The sequence below is a fragment of the Choloepus didactylus genome, chromosome 16 (assembly GCF_015220235.1).
Source record: "Choloepus didactylus isolate mChoDid1 chromosome 16, mChoDid1.pri, whole genome shotgun sequence".
In the NCBI taxonomy this organism is placed as follows: Eukaryota; Metazoa; Chordata; class Mammalia; order Pilosa; family Megalonychidae; genus Choloepus; species Choloepus didactylus.
The window spans coordinates 72,148,151-72,169,245 of record NC_051322.1 but is presented as its reverse complement, the minus strand read 5'-3'; the positions used below and the strand labels follow the sequence as shown (position 1 = coordinate 72,169,245).

The 21,095-nt window shown below is 40.6% G+C and overlaps 1 protein-coding gene across 2 annotated transcripts in view; it reads left to right on the top strand.

Annotated features, from left to right (window-relative positions):
• Positions 1 to 20,193, top strand: part of AFG3L2 (AFG3 like matrix AAA peptidase subunit 2) — a 53,963-nt gene extending 33,770 nt beyond the window's left edge. The window contains exons 10-17 of one of the 2 annotated variants that reach the window (XM_037805715.1): positions 1,411 to 1,564; positions 2,736 to 2,807; positions 2,904 to 3,029; positions 8,990 to 9,100; positions 11,920 to 12,035; positions 15,117 to 15,317; positions 17,536 to 17,730; positions 19,428 to 20,193. In XM_037805715.1, coding sequence (XP_037661643.1) covers positions 1,411 to 1,564; positions 2,736 to 2,807; positions 2,904 to 3,029; positions 8,990 to 9,100; positions 11,920 to 12,035; positions 15,117 to 15,317; positions 17,536 to 17,730; positions 19,428 to 19,682 — 1,230 coding nt within the window. In that variant the 3' untranslated portion in view covers positions 19,683 to 20,193. Of the gene's footprint in view, positions 1 to 1,410; positions 1,565 to 2,699; positions 2,808 to 2,903; positions 3,030 to 8,989; positions 9,101 to 11,919; positions 12,036 to 15,116; positions 15,318 to 17,535; positions 17,731 to 19,427 lie in introns of both variants that reach the window. The other variant, XM_037805713.1, reaches the window with a different exon arrangement.
• The last annotated feature ends 902 nt before the right edge of the window (positions 20,194 to 21,095 follow it).

The window sequence follows — 21,095 nt, the reverse complement described above, 5'->3', positions numbered from 1 at the left end:
GTGACTAATGGAGTGGAGAACTGAGAAATAGGTAAAGAATTGTTAGTGTGTGAAGCTCGAGTGTGGGGCTGGCCAGATTGATAGGAGATGGTCAGAGTGTGGAATGCTTGAAGCTGGTTTCTTAGAGGGAACTTAGTGGTGGCCAAGTTAGCGTAGAACAAAAGGTTGCTGAAGAGGTGGGTCCAGGAACTAAGACCAAGAACCATGCAGATGTGGAAATCACTAAGAAGATAGTTACTGGAGAGAAGGGTGGGGAGCCAGTGCCAGTGCTCAGGATGGGGAGAGCAGTAGGGAGTTTGGCCAAGGGTAACCATGGCGAGGAGGTGTTGAGGCCTGTTGGATGGCCTGGACCTCGAGGAGCTGGGGGTTTTTTCCAGCAGAATTATTTTGGCAGTAGTACAGGGGGTGTAAAAGGACCTCCATCCCACCTGGCTTTGAGGAAGAGACAAAAAGCCCTTCTGCTTGGGAGGGTGCAGGGACAGCCAAGATTGAGTCTAGGCAGGGAGGTGAAGGAGATACTCAGAGATGAGCTTGAGGCTCTAGGGAGTCTGGTGGTCACAGATCTAGAGTTCAGAGGTGGAGGCCAGAGAGGGACGTGAGTTGTATTCAGAGGTATGCTCAGATAGAGTGGTACAGGAATGGAACTCCAGAAACCTGGGTGGTAGAGGGTGATGGGAGAGACATGGCTTGCTAGGACTGAATTGAAAGAGACACGAGACCTTGTGGAGTTTGATACCCTGAGCTCGCAGCTGATGAGGAGGTGTGGGGATGGCTACTCCTTCCTAACCCACCTTAATAGTGGCCCAAGGGGAGGCACGCTTGGCAGGACCATATGCGGACCATGTGCTCCATGTTGCAGTAGGGTTGAGGGTAGGGATGCAACTGCTCACTTTAGGGTGGGTAGGGTGGTTCTTCTGTAGAACTGGAATATCATCAGGGTGCTTTGTGTGTATGCATTGCACACATCTGTTAGTAAGTTCCTACTTGTTAATGACCACATAAAATGTGAGCCCAGCGTATTTAAAACTTTCAAACCTAACGTCAAGTTGAGGGGGTCTACAGTGGTGTCTTTTAGTGGAGCAAAAAACATATATATGAATTTTTTGATGTTACAATTATAACATATTGTTTGTAATGATTGCATATACAATAATTTATGAGATGATGGAAGTAATCATTGCTTGCCATGAGTTAATTACCCAGCAAGTTACTCATCATTTGTCACTTCTTTGCCACTTGTAGAAGGCAATTGAACTAATATTTCATTCTTTTTAAATTTGTTCTGTATGGTGCATAGCACGGAACAAGGATTTTCTTCATGTGGGACAGCAAACTTGACAGTTTGTTTTTAGAAGGATAAATAGCATTCACCTGTCAAGCCTGATTCTAGGGTTCCTATTTTTTATTAAGGTCCGAGACTTATTTGCCCTTGCTCGGAAGAATGCCCCTTGCATTCTCTTCATTGATGAAATAGATGCAGTGGGAAGGAAGAGAGGAAGAGGCAACTTTGGAGGGCAGAGTGAACAGGAAAATACACTCAATCAACTGCTTGTGGAAATGGATGGTGAATATTCAAGTTGTTTGTATTTTAAACTACATTTTCTAAGTGTTTCTGTATCTCTAAAATGACAACCCATATGCTGATGGTTAATACCAAAAAAATACATATACAAAATAAATAAAGCATTCTTTGAAACAATCAGCTGTTTTAAAAGTGCTATATCTGTTACAGTATTACAGATAATAAATTATTCTTGCCTGGCAGCCTGCCGTAACTCAATATTTGTGTTAGATGATGTTTTTACCTGGTGTACAATAACGGGAAAATTTGTGAAATGATTCACAAAATAATTTTGGTTTCATTGTCAAAATCATTGATGATTCTGAAGCATCAGGAAAATCCACGTGTGTAACCAAGTCTGGATTTGGCAAATTTCAGGTACTCTTCTACTAGGAAAGCAGCAATCGATCCACGTTAGTCAGCTCTTTTCTTTTATTTCACAAAGTCATTTCTTCTGATGTGCCCCATCATCCTGTTGTAAGATATACAGGTTCCTATGCAGAAAGGAGAAGTGCAGTGCAGAGTGCTGGCCAGAAACAGATTCCCAAACAAGAAGGCAGAGCCCTTGCGCTCCAGATAGCCAGGCCACACTGAAGGGGTATGTTCAGACTGCACTGCACATTTAAGGGAAGGCAGCAGATGCGCTGTCTTAATGGGCAGTGCCTGAGGGTGCAGGGTCTGGAGCCCTGAGATTGACTTTTGAAAAATGGCCAATAAATTGAAGACCTGGAATGTGGAAGAGAGATGACCTAGGTGGAGGTTACCTGGCGTCAGACATGCAGTGGGTTATCCAGCGGCCCAGGGAGTTTAGATACATCATTTACTAATTAAATGGTACTGATTTTTACAAAGTATGTTTAATTGACATCTTCTGAATTTCTAGTTGAATAAATTAAATTCTTTGTTCATATATCTTTAGAAAATTGATTATTCAAGTTTCAAATCTAATAATGACTTATTAAGAACAAGATAATAGTAAAAAAAATGCAAGTTTGTGACTTAAAAAATCACTAGATAATAAATAGAAAAAAATTTATTATGGTAATATGTTTGCAGTGCTCAGAAATTCTTGACAGGCACGCTGCTTTCTGCCGTGTGTCATTTAATAACGATTGCATCTTTGTTACTAACTTTCCAGGTTTTAACACAACAACAAATGTGGTCATATTGGCAGGCACCAATCGACCAGACATCCTGGATCCTGCATTGCTGAGGCCAGGGCGCTTCGATCGGCAAATCTTTATTGGTGAGAGTATTTTCGTTGGGTCCAGTCCAGTTCTTATGGGGTATAGATACAACTAGTTCGCTGATTTTTTTTTTCCCTCAAAAATAATTTTTAAAGGACCACCAGATATAAAAGGAAGAGCTTCTATTTTCAAAGTTCACCTCAGACCACTAAAACTGGACAGTGCCCTGGAAAAGGAAAAACTGGCAAGAAAACTTGCATCCTTAACTCCAGGGTTTTCAGGTGAGTGGAAAACAACCTGCTGGACTGTTCATAAGTATTGTTAAATCAATGACAATTACCAGATACCAATTCACTTTATCACCTCTCCCCTGGGGGCTCCCTAAGTAAATATTTTCAACTTTTGTTATGGGAAATATCAAGGATATATAAAAGCTGAAAAACTAGTGTAAAAATCCCTCTGTTCACACCACCTATCTTCTGGAATAATTATTAATTCATATCCAAAATTCATCTGTATTCCCACCTATTGAGATAAAATTAATATACCATAAACTTCACCTATTTAAAGAGTACAGTCCAGTGGGGTTTTTTTTCCATTTTTTTTATTGTGAACTTTAACATATATACATAACAGTGATAACTTTCAATGTACAATTTCACATGTAGTTAGAGAGCAAATCTCCAAGTATGTCATGAGTCACAGTTCCACAACTTCAGCAATTTCCATTATTATAAAATATAACATACCTACAGAAAGGTGTCATCTCTTGATGTACAGCTCAACAAGCAGTCATATAGGTAATTTCAAAAATTGTTATGGGTTACAGTTCTACAATTTCAGTTCTTTCCTTATTGTGCAATACACAGTATATACAGAAAGGTAAAGACCTTCAAGACACAATTGAACAAGCAGCTATAGAGCAAATCCCAAGGGATGCTATAGGCTGCAGTTCTACCATGTCATTTACCTCCTTCCAGCCATTCCAACACCCAAGCAGCCAAAAATACATGTATAATTATATAAAGTTTCAGTATTTATAGACCTTTGTTCAATCTTATCTTATTTGTTGCTATTCCTTCCTCTCACTTAATCTCTTTCTCCATCTTCAGGGGTGTCTAGGCAATGAGCACCCTAACTTGTTTGTATTGAAAGGGGGTGTCGACAGTATGGGGAAGGGGGCCACATCTGATAGTTCTTAAAGAGGCTGTTGCCTCAGTTGTTTTTAATATATTCACAGAGTTGTGTGACCATCACTAAAATATAATTTTAGAACATTTTTATCATCCCAAAAGAAACCTGTTTCCATTAGCAGTCACTCCACATCCACTTCTCCCTCCCAGCCCCCGCACTCATCTACTTCTGTCTCCATGTATCTTCCTGTTCTGGGCATTTCATATGAGTGGAGTCATACAACATGTGGTCTTTTGTGCCTGGCTTCTTTAGTATAATGTTTTCACGTTTTATCCATGTTGTAGCATGTATCAGTTCTTCATTTCTTTTTTTTTTTCTTTTTCTTTTGAAATAAATTCAAACTTACAGTAACAGTTGCAAAAATAATACAAACCCCATACACAGAACTCCAGCATACCTCAACCCCCCTCCACCGATACCCCGATCTACCAACTTGAATATTTTGTCACTTTACCATTTCTTTCTTTCCCTCCCTGTCTATCATCCATCATCTATTGCTGTCTTCTGAACATATGAGAGCAAGTTGCACACATCCTTGAACAAATAGTATAATTCACATATACATTTCCTATGAACAAGAGTATTCATTTATGTAATCACATTAAGTGTAGTTAAGAAGTTCAAGAAATTTAACATTGATATAGAGCTTACATTCTATATTTCATTTTTTTCTTATGTCCCAATTATGTCCTTTTGAGCTTTTTCTCCTCTATTCTTAGATCTCATCCAGGATCATCTATGGCATTTAATTGTCATTGTCTATTTAGACTGTCTTTTTTTTCAATTGTGGAAACATACATACAGCATAAATCTCCCCATTCCAATCCCTCCCAAGCATTCCATTTAGGGGGATTAATCACATTCACAATGTTGCAATGCCATCACCTTCCCACCTTCCATTACTAGAAATTTCCCTTCACCGCAAACAGAAACCCTACACTCATTTCTTATTAACTCCCCATTGCCCCTTCCCCCACTTCTCGTAACCCATACTCTACTTTTCTTCTCTTATGATCATATTTTCTGATACTTTCTTTGTGTTTACTGTGGGGCTTAAATTTAACATCTTAAGTCTATAACAATCTTGCTTTCTTTGATACCAACTTAACTTCAATAGGACACATAAACTATGTTCCTATACTACTCCATTCCCCCACTTTTATATAGTTCTTTTCAAAAATTACATATTTTACATTGAGTCAAAAAGCACTGATTTATCATTACAGTTTATGTATTTTAGATCCTGTAGGAAGTAAATAGTGGAGTTACAAATGAAAAATACAGTAGTATTGGTATTTATATTTACCATGTGATCGTTACTGGAAATCTTTATTTCTTCATGTGGTTTCAGCCAATTGTTTAGTGTCCCTTCCTTTCAGCCTGCACAGTTCCCTTTAGCATTTCTTATAGGACTGATCTACTGGTGATGAAGTCCCTCAACTTTTGATTATCCGGGAATGTTTTCATCTCCCCCTCATTTTTAACCTCCAGGTGTTTGTGAATTTTCTAAGTCTCTGATGGTTATTGACTTCTGTTTGTATTCCATTATGGTCATAGAATGTGCTTTGAATAAATTCAGTTTTTTAAAATTTATTGAGGCTTGTTTTATGTCCCAGCCTATCGTCTGTTCTGGAGAAAGTTCCGTGATCACAAGAGAAGAATGTGTACCCTGGTGATAGGGAATGTAATGTTCTATATATGTGTGTTAAATTTCTCTGTATCTCTCTCTTCTTTCTTTGTTTCTCTGTCAGTAGGGCTCCCTTTAGTATCTGAAGTAGGGCAGGTCTTTTATTAGCAAAATCTCTCAGCATTTGTTTGTCTGTGAAAAATTTAAGTCCTCCCTCAAATTTGAAGGAGAGTTTTGCTGGATAAAGTATTCTTGGTTGGAAATTTTTCTCTTTTAGAATTTTAAATATGTCATGCCACTGCCTTCTTGCCTCCATGGTGGCGGCGGCTGAGTAGTCACTACTTAGTCTTATGTTGTTTCCTTTGTATGTGGTGAATTGCTTTTCTCTTGCTGCTTTCAGAACTCTTCGGTATTTGACAGTCTGATCAGAGTATGTCTTGGAGTGGGTTTATTTGGATTTATTCTGTTTGGAGTTCACTGGGTGTGTATGCTTTGTGTATTTATATTGTGTAGAAGATTTGGGAAGTTTTCCCCAACAATTTCTTTGAATATTCTTTCTAGACCTTTACCCTTCTCTTCCTCTTCTGGGACACCAGTGAGTCTAATATTTGGACGTTTTGTTTTATCTGTCATATCCCTGAGATCCATTTCAATTTTTTTTAATTTTTTTCCCCATTCTTTCTTTTGTTCTTTCATTTTCTGTTCTGTGGTTTTTGAGGTCTCTGAGTCGTCGTTCAGCTTCCTTTCCATAAGATCAGCTATTTTTTTATTTACTCTTGCAGTTTCTTCTTTATGCTCTAGGGTCTTCTTCATGTCGTTTATGTCCTGTGCCATGCTCTTCTTCATGTTGTTTATATCCTGTGCCATGCTCTCGTTGTTTGTCTTTAGTTCTTTGATTAATTGCTCCAAGTACTCTGTCTCCTCTGATCTTTTGATTTGGGTGTTTGGGTTTGGGTTATCCATATCATCTGGTTTTTTCATATGCTTTAAAATTTTCTGTTGTTTTTGGCCTCTTGGCATTTGCTTTACTTGATAGGGTTCTTTTAGGATATGAAGGATTATTCAGACACCAATCTCTAATTTGTCAGATCTACAGTTTGGTGGTGTACACTTTCTCTAACTAACCAGCAGATGGTGTCCGCGAGTCACCTATTCCCCTCAAGTCAGTTCTCCCCAACTTTGTCTTTGTGGTGTGTGGGTGTCTGGTTCTTGTGGAGTCCAATTGGTGCACCAAGTTTGGGTGTGTTTTTGGTGCTGTCTGCCCTGAATGTGGGGCGTGTGTCTGAGCGGTTAGGGAGGCAGGGCAGCTTTAATAATCAAACCTCCCAGGTGTTCCTGGAGATTTAAGGCTGTTGCAAGAGTCTAAACCTTCATTTCAGTCTTGCCACAGATTGTGTCTTCCGCTGACCCACAAGTCCTTGGTATTGGCGTAGGGTCCCTGGGATTTTCGGGTGGGTTCCTCTTCCAAGCCATGCCCTTCTAGGGCCTCTGCCAAGGGAAGGCTGTGCTACATCACAAGTGCGCACTATCCCTCAAGGGAAGCCCTGGGCCGCCGGGCCATGCAGGGGCATTCCCAGCCTGCTGCAAAGATGGATGAATGGGGCGTGTTAATTTCCCGCTTTTCACACAGCTCCGCCTTCCCAGCTCTGGAACAATTAGCGTGGGTGCGCTAAAGGCTATTGCCCATGCTCGATATTTTGGCGTGTGCGCGGTGTTGCCGGAAACACTTCCCGTCACACTGGGTCCCTTGGCACAGCTCTGGGCTGTAGCTCAGGCGCCGGGCAGGAGTGTTCCCAGCCCACCAGGAAAATGGCTGCAAGGGGTGTGGTTTTTTTCTCCTTTTGGCTGACCTCTGCCCTCCTCGCTCTGAGACAATTAGCAGTGGGTGCGTGAAAGGCTATCTTCCATGCCAGATATTGAGGGGCTCGCACAGCCCTTTCCTGCCGCACTTCACTGCGTGGTTCTCGCTGCCGTATCTGCAGCCGCTTTTGGTTTTTTTTTTAAAAAAGAACCGGTCCGCCTCCAAATGCCAACCCTCGGTTTCTCCACACTGCAGCATGGCTGCCGGACATTCAGCAGGCTCACTCACTCGTTTCAGAACACAGACTCCCAGTTTCACTAAGTGCACGTTCCCTGTGGATTTAGCAGACCTTGTCCAGCTGGGGTATCACTGGAACTGGTGTTCTGGGTCACTTTCTAGCCTCTATCTAGTATTTTTCACAGAGGTGTTGTTTTGCCCTGTCTTTCCTAGCCGCCATCTTAGGTTCTCCCTTCATTCTTTTTATTGCCAAATATTCCACATTTTTTCATTCATTAGTTGATGGACATTTGAGTTGGTTCTATATTCCATGAATAATGCTTCTATAAAAATTCAAGTGCAAGTTTCAGTGTGTACATGTTCTTGGGGATATAACTAGGAGTAGAATAGCTGGATCAAATAGTAACTCAAACTTTATGAGGAACCAGTTTGTTTTCCCACATGGCTGCACCATTTTATATTCCTGCCAGCAGTGTATGAGAGTTCAGTTTCTCCACATTTTCCAACACTTGTCATTTTCTTTTTGATGCTAACCATCCTTGTGGGTGTAAAGTGGTATCTCATTATGGTATTGATGTGCATTTCGTTGGCTAATGATGTTGAGCATCTTTTCATGGGCTTATTAAAAACATTTTAAATAAAAAATATGTTCTTTTCTTTCTCATGACCTGTCTCCCTCCTCCCTAAATCAAACTGACATAAAAACACTTGAAAAGTATGAGAAGATTATATAGAAGTGTTTTGTCAGAAAGAGATGGTTATTTTAAATTTCCCAGGTGTCCGAACTCCATATTTCTTTTTTGGGAGTCTGGTATTTTATAACATTTTAACATTTGTTTATTAAACACACACATTGTATGGTAGCTTATTTGCAGTACCATATACTTAATCTGGAAAGTAAATTTAAAGAGACTTATGGATCCAGAAAACATGTCAGGCTTCACATGTTTAAATTTAGTTGTTTACCAGAAGGCACCAGGTTATTGTAATGCTTATATTTTTCATTATATGTCCACCTTTTCCTCTAATAGCCACAAAAGCTATTTTCCCAACAGAGATAGGATAAATTAGTCAATGTGCATTTTTACATACTGTCTTATTTTGCTTTTACATGGGTCATGTTGACCATTAAGGTGAACAGTTGCCTATAATTCTCTATTACTAAAACTCTCAGTTCAGAGGATTGTACTAGGTTAGTAGCCAAATAGTGTAGGGTTGTCATGAATCAAGCCAAGTCACATTGACATAAAACCCTTATCCAACCTACTGCTGTTGGAGAAATTGGCTATTGATTTGGCCACCTACAGTGTGTACCTACAGTGTGTGACCAATTGGTTTGCATGTATTTTAGTGTGAAACTGTTCTGTGTGTTTGTTTTGCAGGTGCTGATGTAGCCAATGTCTGTAATGAAGCTGCTTTGATTGCTGCGAGACACCTTTCAGATTCCATCAACCAGAAGCACTTTGAACAAGCAATTGAACGAGTGATTGGTGGTAAGGCAGCTGACTGTAACTTAAGTGAAAGCCTGATAACATGAGTATAGGCAGGGGATTTCTCTGTTTTGGCAAGACCTCGAAGCAAAGGAAAGTATGCTCAGGCCACCCTGGGGCTCCCTGTGCCTGGTGGTGCGAGCACCTTCCCTTTGTCCTGCTCTGAGAACAGAGGTGAGTGGTGTTGGGTTGAGTCCAATAAGCAACCATGGGCCTCGAGGTGGTGGCACACATCCTGCTTTCTTGATGGCAGCAGCAAGCATTGAGTGTCCACCCCTGGACTGTAGCGATCTAGTTTAAAGAAAAGCTCCCAATCCTGTTGTTTCTCAGTGTCACAGTGTGAGTTAAATGTGCTCTATGCTAGATGCCAGTGGTGGGTATAAAAGAGCCATAACAATCAGTTAATTGATAAATGCTCACTCTCTGCCAGCATGGCAGGGGTGCACAGAGCACATTTTCCTTGCTTTCTGAGGAACTTAGAGTCTAATACCCATAAGAAGATAACTGACACTCCAGGCACTTGGTTGTTCAAAGGAGGGTGAAGCATTGGGGTTGCATTGCAAAGACAGCTCCACTGGGGTGAGTAGAGAAATGGACTAGGCACTATTGTGGCAAGAACAGAGGAGATACCTGTGGGAGGTGGGAATGTAAACCTGTCAGACTCAAATTCCTATGGGGAAGGTAGGGTAAAGCTGAACAAGTTATTTAAGTCTAGATTTTGGAAAGCCTTTAATGCTAACTTGGGGGCTTTTAAAATTTGACCTGTGGCCAGTATTGTAAATAATGAGGATTTTTTCCTGAGCCCACTGAGTAACATAGTAATCAGATATTTAGGAAAATGAACTTGGCTTTGAAGCAGGTGAAGCACCTGGAGGCAGAGACCCTTGCAGTCCTTAATGTTAAAAAAAAAACAAACAACATGCTGTAGTGTAGATACTGTCAGTGATAGCACGCAGGAAAAGACAGATGTAACGGCCAAAGGACAAATGGTTGCTCCAGGAGCAGCTGTTTGGGCAGAAAAGGAAATCAATTTAGTTTCAGACATGCCAGGTTTGAAGTGAGCAGGACAAGCTTTGGTCACCCTCCAGTGTACCACTGAAGCAGGCAAGGTAGATGACATCCCGGGGGCAGGCTCACAGTGAGGGGAAGGGGGGGGCCTGCAGAGTCCACGCTGCTGGGCGCCTCATTTGGTGTGGGGGTTAGGGGTGAGCGAATCGGCACAGTCCCTGAAGTGGGTGGTTTAGGCACTGCGGGTGGTCCGTGAGCAAGGCAAGGAAGAGGTGCCATCAAAGGAGACGGGCCACAAGGGCAAAGACAGGTCGTAAAGGAGAGTCGTCAGCAAGATCAAGTGCTGTGGGTTGCTAAGGAGAATGGATGTGACAGGAGGCTGTCTTTGGTGGCCTTTGACATGATAGTTTCAGTTGAGTGTAGAGAATGAAACCAGGTTAAGAGACTTCCCAGTGAGGATCCAGTATAGCCATGTGCTTAGGTGCTACTTAAACTTTAATTACTGAATTAATTAGTTTATAGACCACTTATTCTAGAAATTTGAATCGAAAAGAGAAAAATCTAAAATGATAGAATTGATGGAATTAAAATAATTCACTTGAGAGACAGATGAAATTTGCATAGTTGCACCCTTTTAGGTCAAGGGGAAACTGAGCTATCAGTGCTTGGTATACAAGTGAGACCGTGAAAGAGAATGGGAGTGGCCAGTAGAGTAGTGGCCCTTGCTCTGAGGTGGTGGAAGTCGGCACAAGCAATTGTTCTGGTAATAAGGGAGCATACTGAGAAACAAACAATTCCTGTGGTAAACCAGGAGGGAGAGTTCTTTGTTTTTTCAGATAAGCAAGAAAGGCCTATCTGTGGAAAACAGAGGATTTGTGAACTCATCTTCTAACTTCCAACCCATGCAGCTCTGTGGTATATGCTTGTCTCGGGTTCATGTCTTTGGGAACAGAGCTTTTTTTTTTTTTTCCTTTCCTCAAATCTTCCAGACTCCTTAATATGCTGTTAGTTGTGAAATTCTCTCAGATGAGTTATCTTGAACATAACAAAACTATTTTTGTCATGGCTGTGATGATTTGCATTAGGACAAACTGTGTAAAAGTCAGTTACAGGTACAAACTGGAGTCGGAGTATACCTTTAGTCAGGCCAGAGAAGAACCCTCAGTCCTCTCGGCAGCCGTTTAGCCCCCAGCGTGAGCTCCTCTGGACACTGCGTCTCCGAGGAGTTAGGTCTGCCCTGCTGCCTTCCTGGCTGGCTCTTTTGACCCCTTGGCTCATTGGCAGTTTGCTGGGAACTCCAGCATTGGCCTACCTGACGCTTCGCAGGTATTTCCACATCTTTAAATAGCTCACTACTTTCTCTAACTATCATCTGCCTCCATCAAGGACAAAGACCCGTTCGTCTTTTGTTGTGGCAGGCATCTTCATTTACCCAGGACTTGATAATTCTGAATTCCCAGGCTAAGCAGTGAGGACCTTTTCAGAGCTCTTTGTTTTTATGAATTTTATGTTTATTTTTTTTTATTTGAGCCATGTGCTGAATTTTATTTTGCATTTCTATTTGTTTTTCAAAATGGAATATGTGATTCAAGAGACTAGGAGAGTTAAGAGAAGAGTGGGTATGGGGCATAGGGTAGAGAATGTAGTTTTGCCTGTAGTTGTATGTATTTTGAAGTTGATCTTTTGCTTTTACTTTGACCTTGTATGGGAATTTTTGGATTGTCCTAGGAAGCTAGGTCTGTAAATCACATTTTAGATAAAGCAGTGTCAGTGTCACTAAAACACTGGTTTTGTTTTTGCTATTATTTTTTTAGGCTTAGAGAAGAAAACCCAGGTTCTGCAGCCAGAGGAGAAGAAAACAGTGGCATACCATGAGGCGGGCCACGCAGTTGCCGGCTGGTATCTGGAACATGCAGACCCACTTTTAAAGGTAAAGCAGTTTGTGTTAAACATCAGGAAAGCCACCAGACTGCGTGAACAGTTACTTGATTGTAATTGCTTGAGAAGAAAACTACCCCCACAAAGGATAAATACAAATTTAAAGGATAAGTTCAAAGGAATTTGGCAAAAACTTCTGATAATGGTGATGGAATGAAGTGGTTGTGTGACCCCCTCCCACAGATAAGTTACAAAATTTGGACAGAAAACTATTATTTAGAGGACCAAAAAGTGTCCAGAAGCAGACCAAAGCCGGAGGAATGATTACTCTTAAAAAGTGGCACCTGCAGTGGGTGAGAATTGGGAGGTTGTAGCTTTCTTGCATGAGGGTTTCCCTTACCCTCCATGACTACAGTGGTGGAAAACGTTGGCCTTACCATCTTGAGGTGGCAGAGGAGAGAGTTCAGGATTTGAAAAGTACACAAAGTTAAAAATCCTGGAAGTGAGTAAACTGCAGAAGGAGAGAGACCCAAATCTGCATAGAAAGTGCCCAAATTCCTGGCTGTATGCTAAGCTACATGTGCACAGGGGAGGCCCCAGGGACCCTGGCAGAAAAGTGAGCAGTCTGTCCTTGAAAGACAGAGATGTACCAAGTGACATGTTTAAGTTTTCTGCTTTGTCAGCTGGGTTCATTACCCAAAACTGTGCATCTTGGACAACAGAAATGTCATAGGACAGCTGAAAATTGAGGGGTTCCCCTGAAGCAAGGGGACCACAGAGAAGGCAACATTAAAAGTGTATGTAAAACATCCTAAGGAGTCTTCAAAGAAGTCTCTGGAATTAGTAAGTGAATTCAGCAAGGTTACAAGTTCCAAAGGTCAAGTGTATTTCTGTATATAAGCAAGGGACAATAGGAATTTTATAAATGTCATTTCATTTATGATAGCATCCAAAAATATGAAATATTTAGGGATAAATTTAACAAAATATAAGACCCGTACATTGAATTTAAAAAGACCTGAAAGAAATAGAGATATACCATGTTCACAGAATGTTAAATTGTCAGTTCTCCCCAAATTGATCTATAGTTTTCACTGCAATTTCTATCATAAATGCAGCAGGTTGTTTTTTTTTGTTTTTTTTTTAATAGAAACTGACGAGCTGAATCTAAAATTTATATGGAATTTTATATGGAAATTTATATGGAATGTATAGATGACCTAGTACAGCCAAAACAATTAAGTTGACGGGTTACCCTACCTGTCATTAGACTTTGTACAGAGCTAATGTAATTGAGACTGTTGTATAGGTGAAAGTGCTAGCATGTGGATCAGCGGAAAGAATCAAGTGCAGAAATAGACCCACACAGATACTTGATTAATTGATTTTCAACAGATGTGCCAGGGTAATTCAAGGGGAAAGGACTGTCATATTAATAAGTGGTTCTGAAGCATTTGACTATCCATATGAAAAAAAGTGAACACTGACCCTTACCTAACACCATACACAGAAAATTAATTTGAAATCAATCATAAAGCTAAAACTACAAAACTTTTAGAAAAAAAAATACAAAAAAAAAACCTTGTGATCTTGAAAGGCAAAAATTTCTCAGAATGCAAGAAAGCATGAACCATAAAAGAAAAAGTCAATAAATGGGATCCTGTCAAAATTAAAAAGCTTTTGCTCTTTGACAGATACCATTGAAAAAAATGAAAAGGCAAACCACACATGCTGAGAAGATACTTTCAATACATGTAGAAGTCTGGTATCTAGAATACATAACGCACTCTTGCAACTCAGTAAGAAAACAAGCAGCCTAGTAAAAGGATGGGCAGAAGATTTGAGCAGATACTTAACAAATGAAGATGTATGAATTGGCAGTAAGCATGTGAGGATACTCAACCTTATTAGTCAACAAGGAAATGCAAATTAGAACCCTAATGATATACCCCACACATCCATTGGCATTGTTAAAATCGAAAAAAACAGGACCACGTGTTGGTTAAAATTGAAAAGACAGGACTATGTGTTGGTTAAAATAAAAAAGACAGGACAACGTGTTGGTTAAAGTCGGAAAGATAGGACCACACGATGGTGAGATTGTGTTGTGGTTGGTACTTTCACATTGCTGATGGGAGTGTAAAGTAGATCAGCTGTTTTGGAAAACAGTTTGGCAATTTCTTGTAAACAAGCACCAAGCAATTCCACTTCTTGATATTTACTCAAGAGAAAGGAAAACATATGTCCCCAGATAGATTTTTGCAGCTTTATTCATAATAGCAAAAAATTGAGAACAACCCTGATGTCCATCAAAGATGAAATGAATAAATAAATTTTGGTAGATTCATACAGTGGAATACTTCACAGCAATAAAAATGAACTATCAGTACGCACAAAGTACAGATGAATCGCAGAAACATAGTGAAAGAAACCAGACACAACAAAGTACAACAAAATATGAATTCATTTATATGCAGTTATAGAAATTATGAACTAATCTGTAGGGGCAGAAAGCTTATCTCGGGTTGAGAAAGCTTATCTGGGGTTGCAGTGGAGGGAAAGGTAGACTACAGAGGAGTTTGAGGGAACTTTTGGGGAATGAAGACAATGTTTTATACCTTCATTGCAGTAGAGGGTTACCTACCTACACTGTACACTTAAAAGTCATTCCTCAGTAAAGTTGTTTTCTAAAAGAGGAGCAGATGAAGGTAGGTAAAAGCTATGAGGGCATGTTGGTCTGATTTATCCCTTCTTCCTCTACACGAGAGCGCAGCCATGTCAACAGCTGAGTTGAATCAAGCCTGCACGGGATTTGGGCTGTCAGAGGGGTTACCGTGTGGGTCAGGCATTGCTCACCAGTGGTCCTTTTGTCAAGACTGAATAATTAAAATTGAGTTTTATAAAAAGACAAGAAAATACTTGATAGGCCCCAAAGGAAAAGTTCTCCTAAGAGAAACTATTCCTCCAGAACAGTCACTCCTGCTAGATGTCATGTGGCCAGGTCCAAGGGGTTGCCCAGCTGGTGAGCTGCTTTTATTTTTCATCAATGAGTATCTTCCTGTAGACAAAGAAGATTTTGATAAAGTCTGCATTTGGTAGAGGAGTCTTCATTATCTCGTGTGTGTATTACCAGGTATCCATCATCCCACGGGGCAAAGGATTAGGATATGCTCAGTATTTACCAAAAGAGCAATACTTGTATACCAAAGAGCAGCTCCTGGACAGGATGTGTATGACTTTAGGTGGTCGAGTGTCAGAAGAAATCTTCTTTGGGAGAATTACAACTGGTGCCCAAGATGACTTGAGAAAAGTAACTCAGAGTGCATATGCCCAAGTAAGTGTGTGTAAATAGTGTTTATTCCTCATGTTCTCACATTTACATGGAAAGTTGACACTCGCGAAATGGTTCTGAAACAATGGCATTGTGTTTGGTTTATAGGTTTTTTGAGGCAGAGATTATTTCATAAAAGAAATCAATTTTAAAGCAATCAAAACCTTTAAAAACTGGGTTTTTTGTTTTTTGTTTTTTTTTGGTAGTGCTGCAGAGTTATTACCTAAAGCATATATGTAGAGTTTAAAGGTTAGTTATAAGCCTGCGTAATCCCACATGAGAACACTGCCTGTACCTCGGAATCCCCTGTCTTCCTTTCCTTTATCCTATGTGTTTTCCCTTCCTGCCTGAAGTAACTACTGATCTGACTTTTGTTGCAGTCGGCCCCGTTTTCTTTAGCACTGATGCACACATCCCTAAGCACTATCATTTCACTGTCTTTAGACTTGATATAATTGACTTTCTTTGGGAATGCCTCTTCTTGACATGTTAGCTCTTCTTTGTCTGTCTTGTATATCATATTATCACTTTTTCGATTCCTTTTTAATGCCTCATTTAAAAAAAAATGTTTTAATTGTCCGTCCTTTTCTTCTTCTCTTAAAGCATTATTTGCTGTGACTGTGTGCTCTTGTGTTCTTTCCAGTTTAATCTTCATTTCTAAATTCGGTTTTTCTTTAATATCTAATTTTTTTCCTGAGTTCTAATACTTCATCTATATTTTTTTCTAATTCTGGTTTCTGTTGTTCTTTCATATTGTCTATAATTTTCCTAATTTCTTTTAGCCTTTTTTGAAATAGTGGGCTACAGCTTTATGGACATGTCTTTCCATCTTGATTTCATTATCTATAGAGATATTCTGTGTCTTGGTGTGCCTGTTTGAATGTATTATGTCCCCCAGAAAAAGCCATATTCTTTGATGCAATCTTGTGGGGCAGACATAATAGTGGGGATTAAGTTGGAACGTTTGGATTAGGTTGTTTGCATGGAGATGCGCCCCACCCAACTGTAGATGATAACTGATGGGATATTTCCATGGAGGCGTGGCCCCACCCATTCAGGGTGGGCCTTGATCAGTGGAGCCATATAAACGTGCTGACTCAGGGAGATGGAACTCAGTGCAGCTGTGAGTGATGTTTTGAAGAGGAGCAAGCTTGCTAGAGAGGTTATGTCCTGGGAGAAAGCCATTTTGAAACCAGAACTTTGGAGCAGATGCCAGCCACGTGCCTTCCCAGCTAACAGAGGTTTTCCGGACGCCATCGGCCATCCTCCAGTGAAGGTACCCGATTACTGATGTGTTACCTTGGACACTTTATGGCTTTAAGACTGTAACTGTGTAGCCAAATAAACCCCCTTTTTATAAAAGCCAATCCATCTCTGGTGTTTTGCATTCCGCAGCATTAGCAGACTAGAACACTTGGTTTTTTTTGTTTGTTTGTTTTTTCCATAATAACTTCATGAGGGATTTTTCTGCTGCCCATTTTTACCTGAAGTTTGTTTTCCTGATCAGGATCTTAGGAGGGAAGAATGATTGGGACAGCATTCTCAGACTCGTGGCTCCACAGTTCCCTTTTCTGTTGTTTTCGTGATATGTTGGAAAACATGCTTTCCACTTTCTGAGATGTCCTGGCTGTGTTCCTGTTATTTTATCTAGACCTTCTCTTTTCTAGTCAGTTCTGATTTTACTTCCAGCAGCTTCTTCTTATGTGGCTTTATTTAGAAGGGAACTTTGGTTCATTTTTGAGAGTTCAAAGAGTGGCGACTGGGCCAGTCTCTTCAGTCCCATTACACTCACTTGTTCTCAGACTGTCATACCACACTGCCGGGAAGAGCCTATCAGTAGCTTAGGTCCTTCAGGTACCCCCTGCTCCTCTGCTTCCCCTTATACAGAGAGTGTTGTCACGCAGGTCTTCTGGCTGTTGGTGATTTGTCCCCACCTGTTTGTCACCTAATTTTGTCATAGATGTTGTCTGTATGTTCCTGGTTTTGCTTTCCTAGTGGAGGAGTTTTAAACATGCAGGTGCTGCCACTGTCTACACAGAATATCCTTATCCACTGAGCTGACCCAAGGCTACCCCTGTAGATTTTGCCACGTTAAAGAGTAGTATTACAGTGAGGTGTGTGAATTTGATGTCACTGTAAAAGACATATTGCCACTTTATATAAATATGTTAGCCTGTCAGCCTAAATGGATGCCCACCAATAATCATACATTCCTTTTCAGATTGTTCAGTTTGGCATGAATGAAAAGGTTGGGCAGATCTCCTTTGACCTTCCACGTCAGGGGGACATGGTATTGGAGAAACCTTATAGTGAAGCCACCGCAAGACTGATAGATGATGAAGTACGGATACTTATTAATGAGGCTTATAAAAGAACAGTAGCTCTTCTCACAGAAAAGAAAGCTGATGTGGAGAAGGTAGGTGCCAGTTGCATGAATAATTCTCTACAAAGTTTTGCAAACAAGATTATATGATGGATTGATTATTTTGGTTGGATTATAGACCTCAGAATTTTCTCTGGCTAACTCTTGGATTCATGTATTCTGGTGTCTCCGAGTGTACTCTGTCCATGAGATGGCTGGAAGACGGTGGTGAGCAGAAGCAGCCATGTCCCAGCTCTCATGGCTCCCTGTGTCTAATAGGACTGGGTGAGGGACTAATGAAGTCTGTTCATTTCTGCGAAATAAACAATTCGAACTTTTCCCCACCAAACAGTTTGCCACTGCTAGTAAATAAGGAGTATAGTGTATTGATTGGAACTTACCATTGTTTTCACCTCCAGAATAAACAGGTAGTAAAAGGTGAACTGGCAAATAAAAGAATTAACCACTAACTAGGTAATAGGGAAATCGGCACATGGGAATTAAATGGTCTGATTATGTACTTCCATGAATAAATGTGTGTTGTGGTCTTCATTGTTGGACTTCATTTGATAGCACCTACTAAGAGGGAAGGATCAGTTCTGAATTCAGTGGATTTCTTGTGTCCAGTAAACTCTGTTCAGAATCCATGCAACTAAAATTGGAAGTTTCTTTTCTTTGAACATTCCACACTCTAATGAGAAAAAAAAAAAGAAAAAGAAAATCCCTTTTATAAGGGACTGACTCAACTAAAAGCATATTCTAAGATATGTTATTCCATCAGCCAGTCTCCAGAGAAGCCCGTGAGCCTGCTTGTGCTAGGCAAGCTAAAAATTAAAGATGGCCCAAGAAGGAATCCAACAACTTGCTTCTCTAGCTCTTATATCTGCAAACAATACTTAAAAACCTGGAGCATTTTAGTATTCTGTTATGCTTTTTAACAGTCTTCCTCTCTTAGAGATATATACAAAATATTTATGGATAAATGATAGGATAATCTGGGATTTTCCTCAAAATAATCCAGGGAGTAGATCAAACACAAATGGTTCTGATAATTGTTGAAGCTAGGTGATGGTTACATGGGGGTTGGTTAGCCCTTCTTTCCACTTTGGAACATATTTTTAATATTCATTAATAAAAAGTTTTTAAAAATTGAAAAGACATAAAAATTATTTATATCTTTTAAAACATTTAATGTAAACTACAGGTATATTAAATTTCTAAGTAGGAAGCTTTCAGGAACTAAATCCATTTAATGAGAGCAATTCATAATTTAAACAGCTTCGTTTTCCTTATAATGGTCAGATAACCTGACATAAGCAGTATTACTTCCTCTCGATATACCCTTCACCTCCGTACACATGGTGGGGTCAGTTGTCCCTCTGGCTGCGGCCCGTGGAAATGAGCAGTCTCAGATTTGTAGTTCAACTGTGACAAATGAAGAATTTCAAGGTACATTTTCATATGAACCTTCTGGGCTTCATTTTGTATCAGGTATGTACATTTGGTGTATATGTTACAAAGAGAGATAGCTCTTTATTCTAGGGGACTAATCATTCAGTGTTAAACCAACATTTATTTAACCAGCGATTTGTTGTGTCCAGTATTTTGTACATCTTACTTTGAAATTGTGACCTTATTTATAAGGCATCTTTTTAAGTGTTCTTAAATCCCTTTTTGTACTTAAGTATGCTATAGATAAAGACATTATCTTTGAATGGATATGTATTTAATGGAAATTATTTATATTTCAGGTTGCTCTTCTCTTGTTAGAAAAAGAAGTATTAGATAAGAATGACATGGTTGAGCTTTTGGGCCCCAGACCATTTGCAGAGAAGTCTACCTATGAAGAATTTGTGGAAGGCACTGGCAGCTTGGATGAGGACACATCACTTCCCGAGGGGCTGAAGGACTGGAACAGAGAGCGGGAGAAGGAGAAGGAGAAGGAGAAGGAGGAGCCCACTGAGGAGAAGGTGGCCAGCCAGGTCACCGAGGGGGCGCCGCTCTGACACCCTGCGGTACTGCCACGGCTCTGTTGCCCAGCTGGTCATCACCCAGTGGGGGAAGGGTCCTCATCCCAGCCCCGGCAGCTGCCGGGGGGTGGCAGTGTGACTTTCTGAAAGTCCCAACGGAGAGCTGCAGGCCGCCCGCCCAGCACCAGGCTCTGCCCACAACCACACCACCCATAAGCTGCCCGTTGGCCCTGCCTGGGCTTATGCCACCTGCGGGGCCCAGGGTACGGTGTTTCAACAGTGTTGGAGAGGCCCTTTCTTTTTTCATCGCTCATTCTTCATTCCTGTTTTCCTCAGTTTCTCTCTGCAGAAGCAGGGGACAGATGGGCTGTGAAATTACATGGGAGTCCTGATAAGAATACTTTAATTTGACTTAATATTTTGAAGATTGAATCCAGATCACTTGTTGCTGTTTTAATGGAATGGTTTTCTACAGAGCTGTAATATATTTAAAAATGAATGTATTGTGTAAATACAGCTTCTTTGCATCAAAAATAAAAAGTAAGCTGTCTTTTTTTCTGAGCACATAAAGGGTCCCTGTTTAGGCTTGGGACACTTTATTTTAGAAAAATAATGGCAAGGATCAATGTTCTTACTTTTTAGAGGGGCTCCTTCATATAAAATCTCATTCTTCATGGTTCTCATCAACTCCTACAGGAGGGTTAGTGACCTCTACGTTTCTACTTCCTGGAACACTATGCTGGACTCTGGATGTAAATAAAGCACGTGGATAGCTAGAGTCGGACAGTTTGCGTCCCTGATGATGGAGCAGTAGCTGTTCCAGAGCTGACCTCAGTCTAGGAAGGAACATGGAACTAAGCTGCTGAGGCTCCTCGGCACTGGGTTTCCCAGGACTTCTCAGCAAAGACATCTGAGCCGTTAACTACCACTGTTCTCCATTTGAAGGAAGTTAGGTAGTTCTAGAAGAGCTGAAGTCTGCAATGCTGTAAACCTAGATCAGAATTACAAAAAGGTGCTACAAGGAAGAAGTACCAAATGTCTTTTGGACCACAGGTACTAAGAATTTTTGCATTGTTTAATATTTACTCTTCTTAGCTACCACCTCTACTGTGATTCCAGCTGCCTTCCATGTTCTTAAACTAATTCAACATCTTGTGGAAACACTGATTTTCCAGATTAAGGCATGAAATCCTGTGGTGTCCAGGGAGGGGTGGCTGGACTGATGGAGGTGGCCTGGGGATGCTCCGTCTCGCCCAGGATTAGAAGGATCGGAGCCCTCCTCGGCTTGCCATCCATCCTCCCCCAGCCCCTGGTCTGCAGACTGACTGACTGACTTCTCATACAATGTGCTGGAAAGTGGTTCAATGAACTGTTTTAAAGCTGTGAGATTCACTTAGAGGGCATTTAGTGTGCTTTTCTCCACATAAGCATTCTAAAATTCAGAATCGA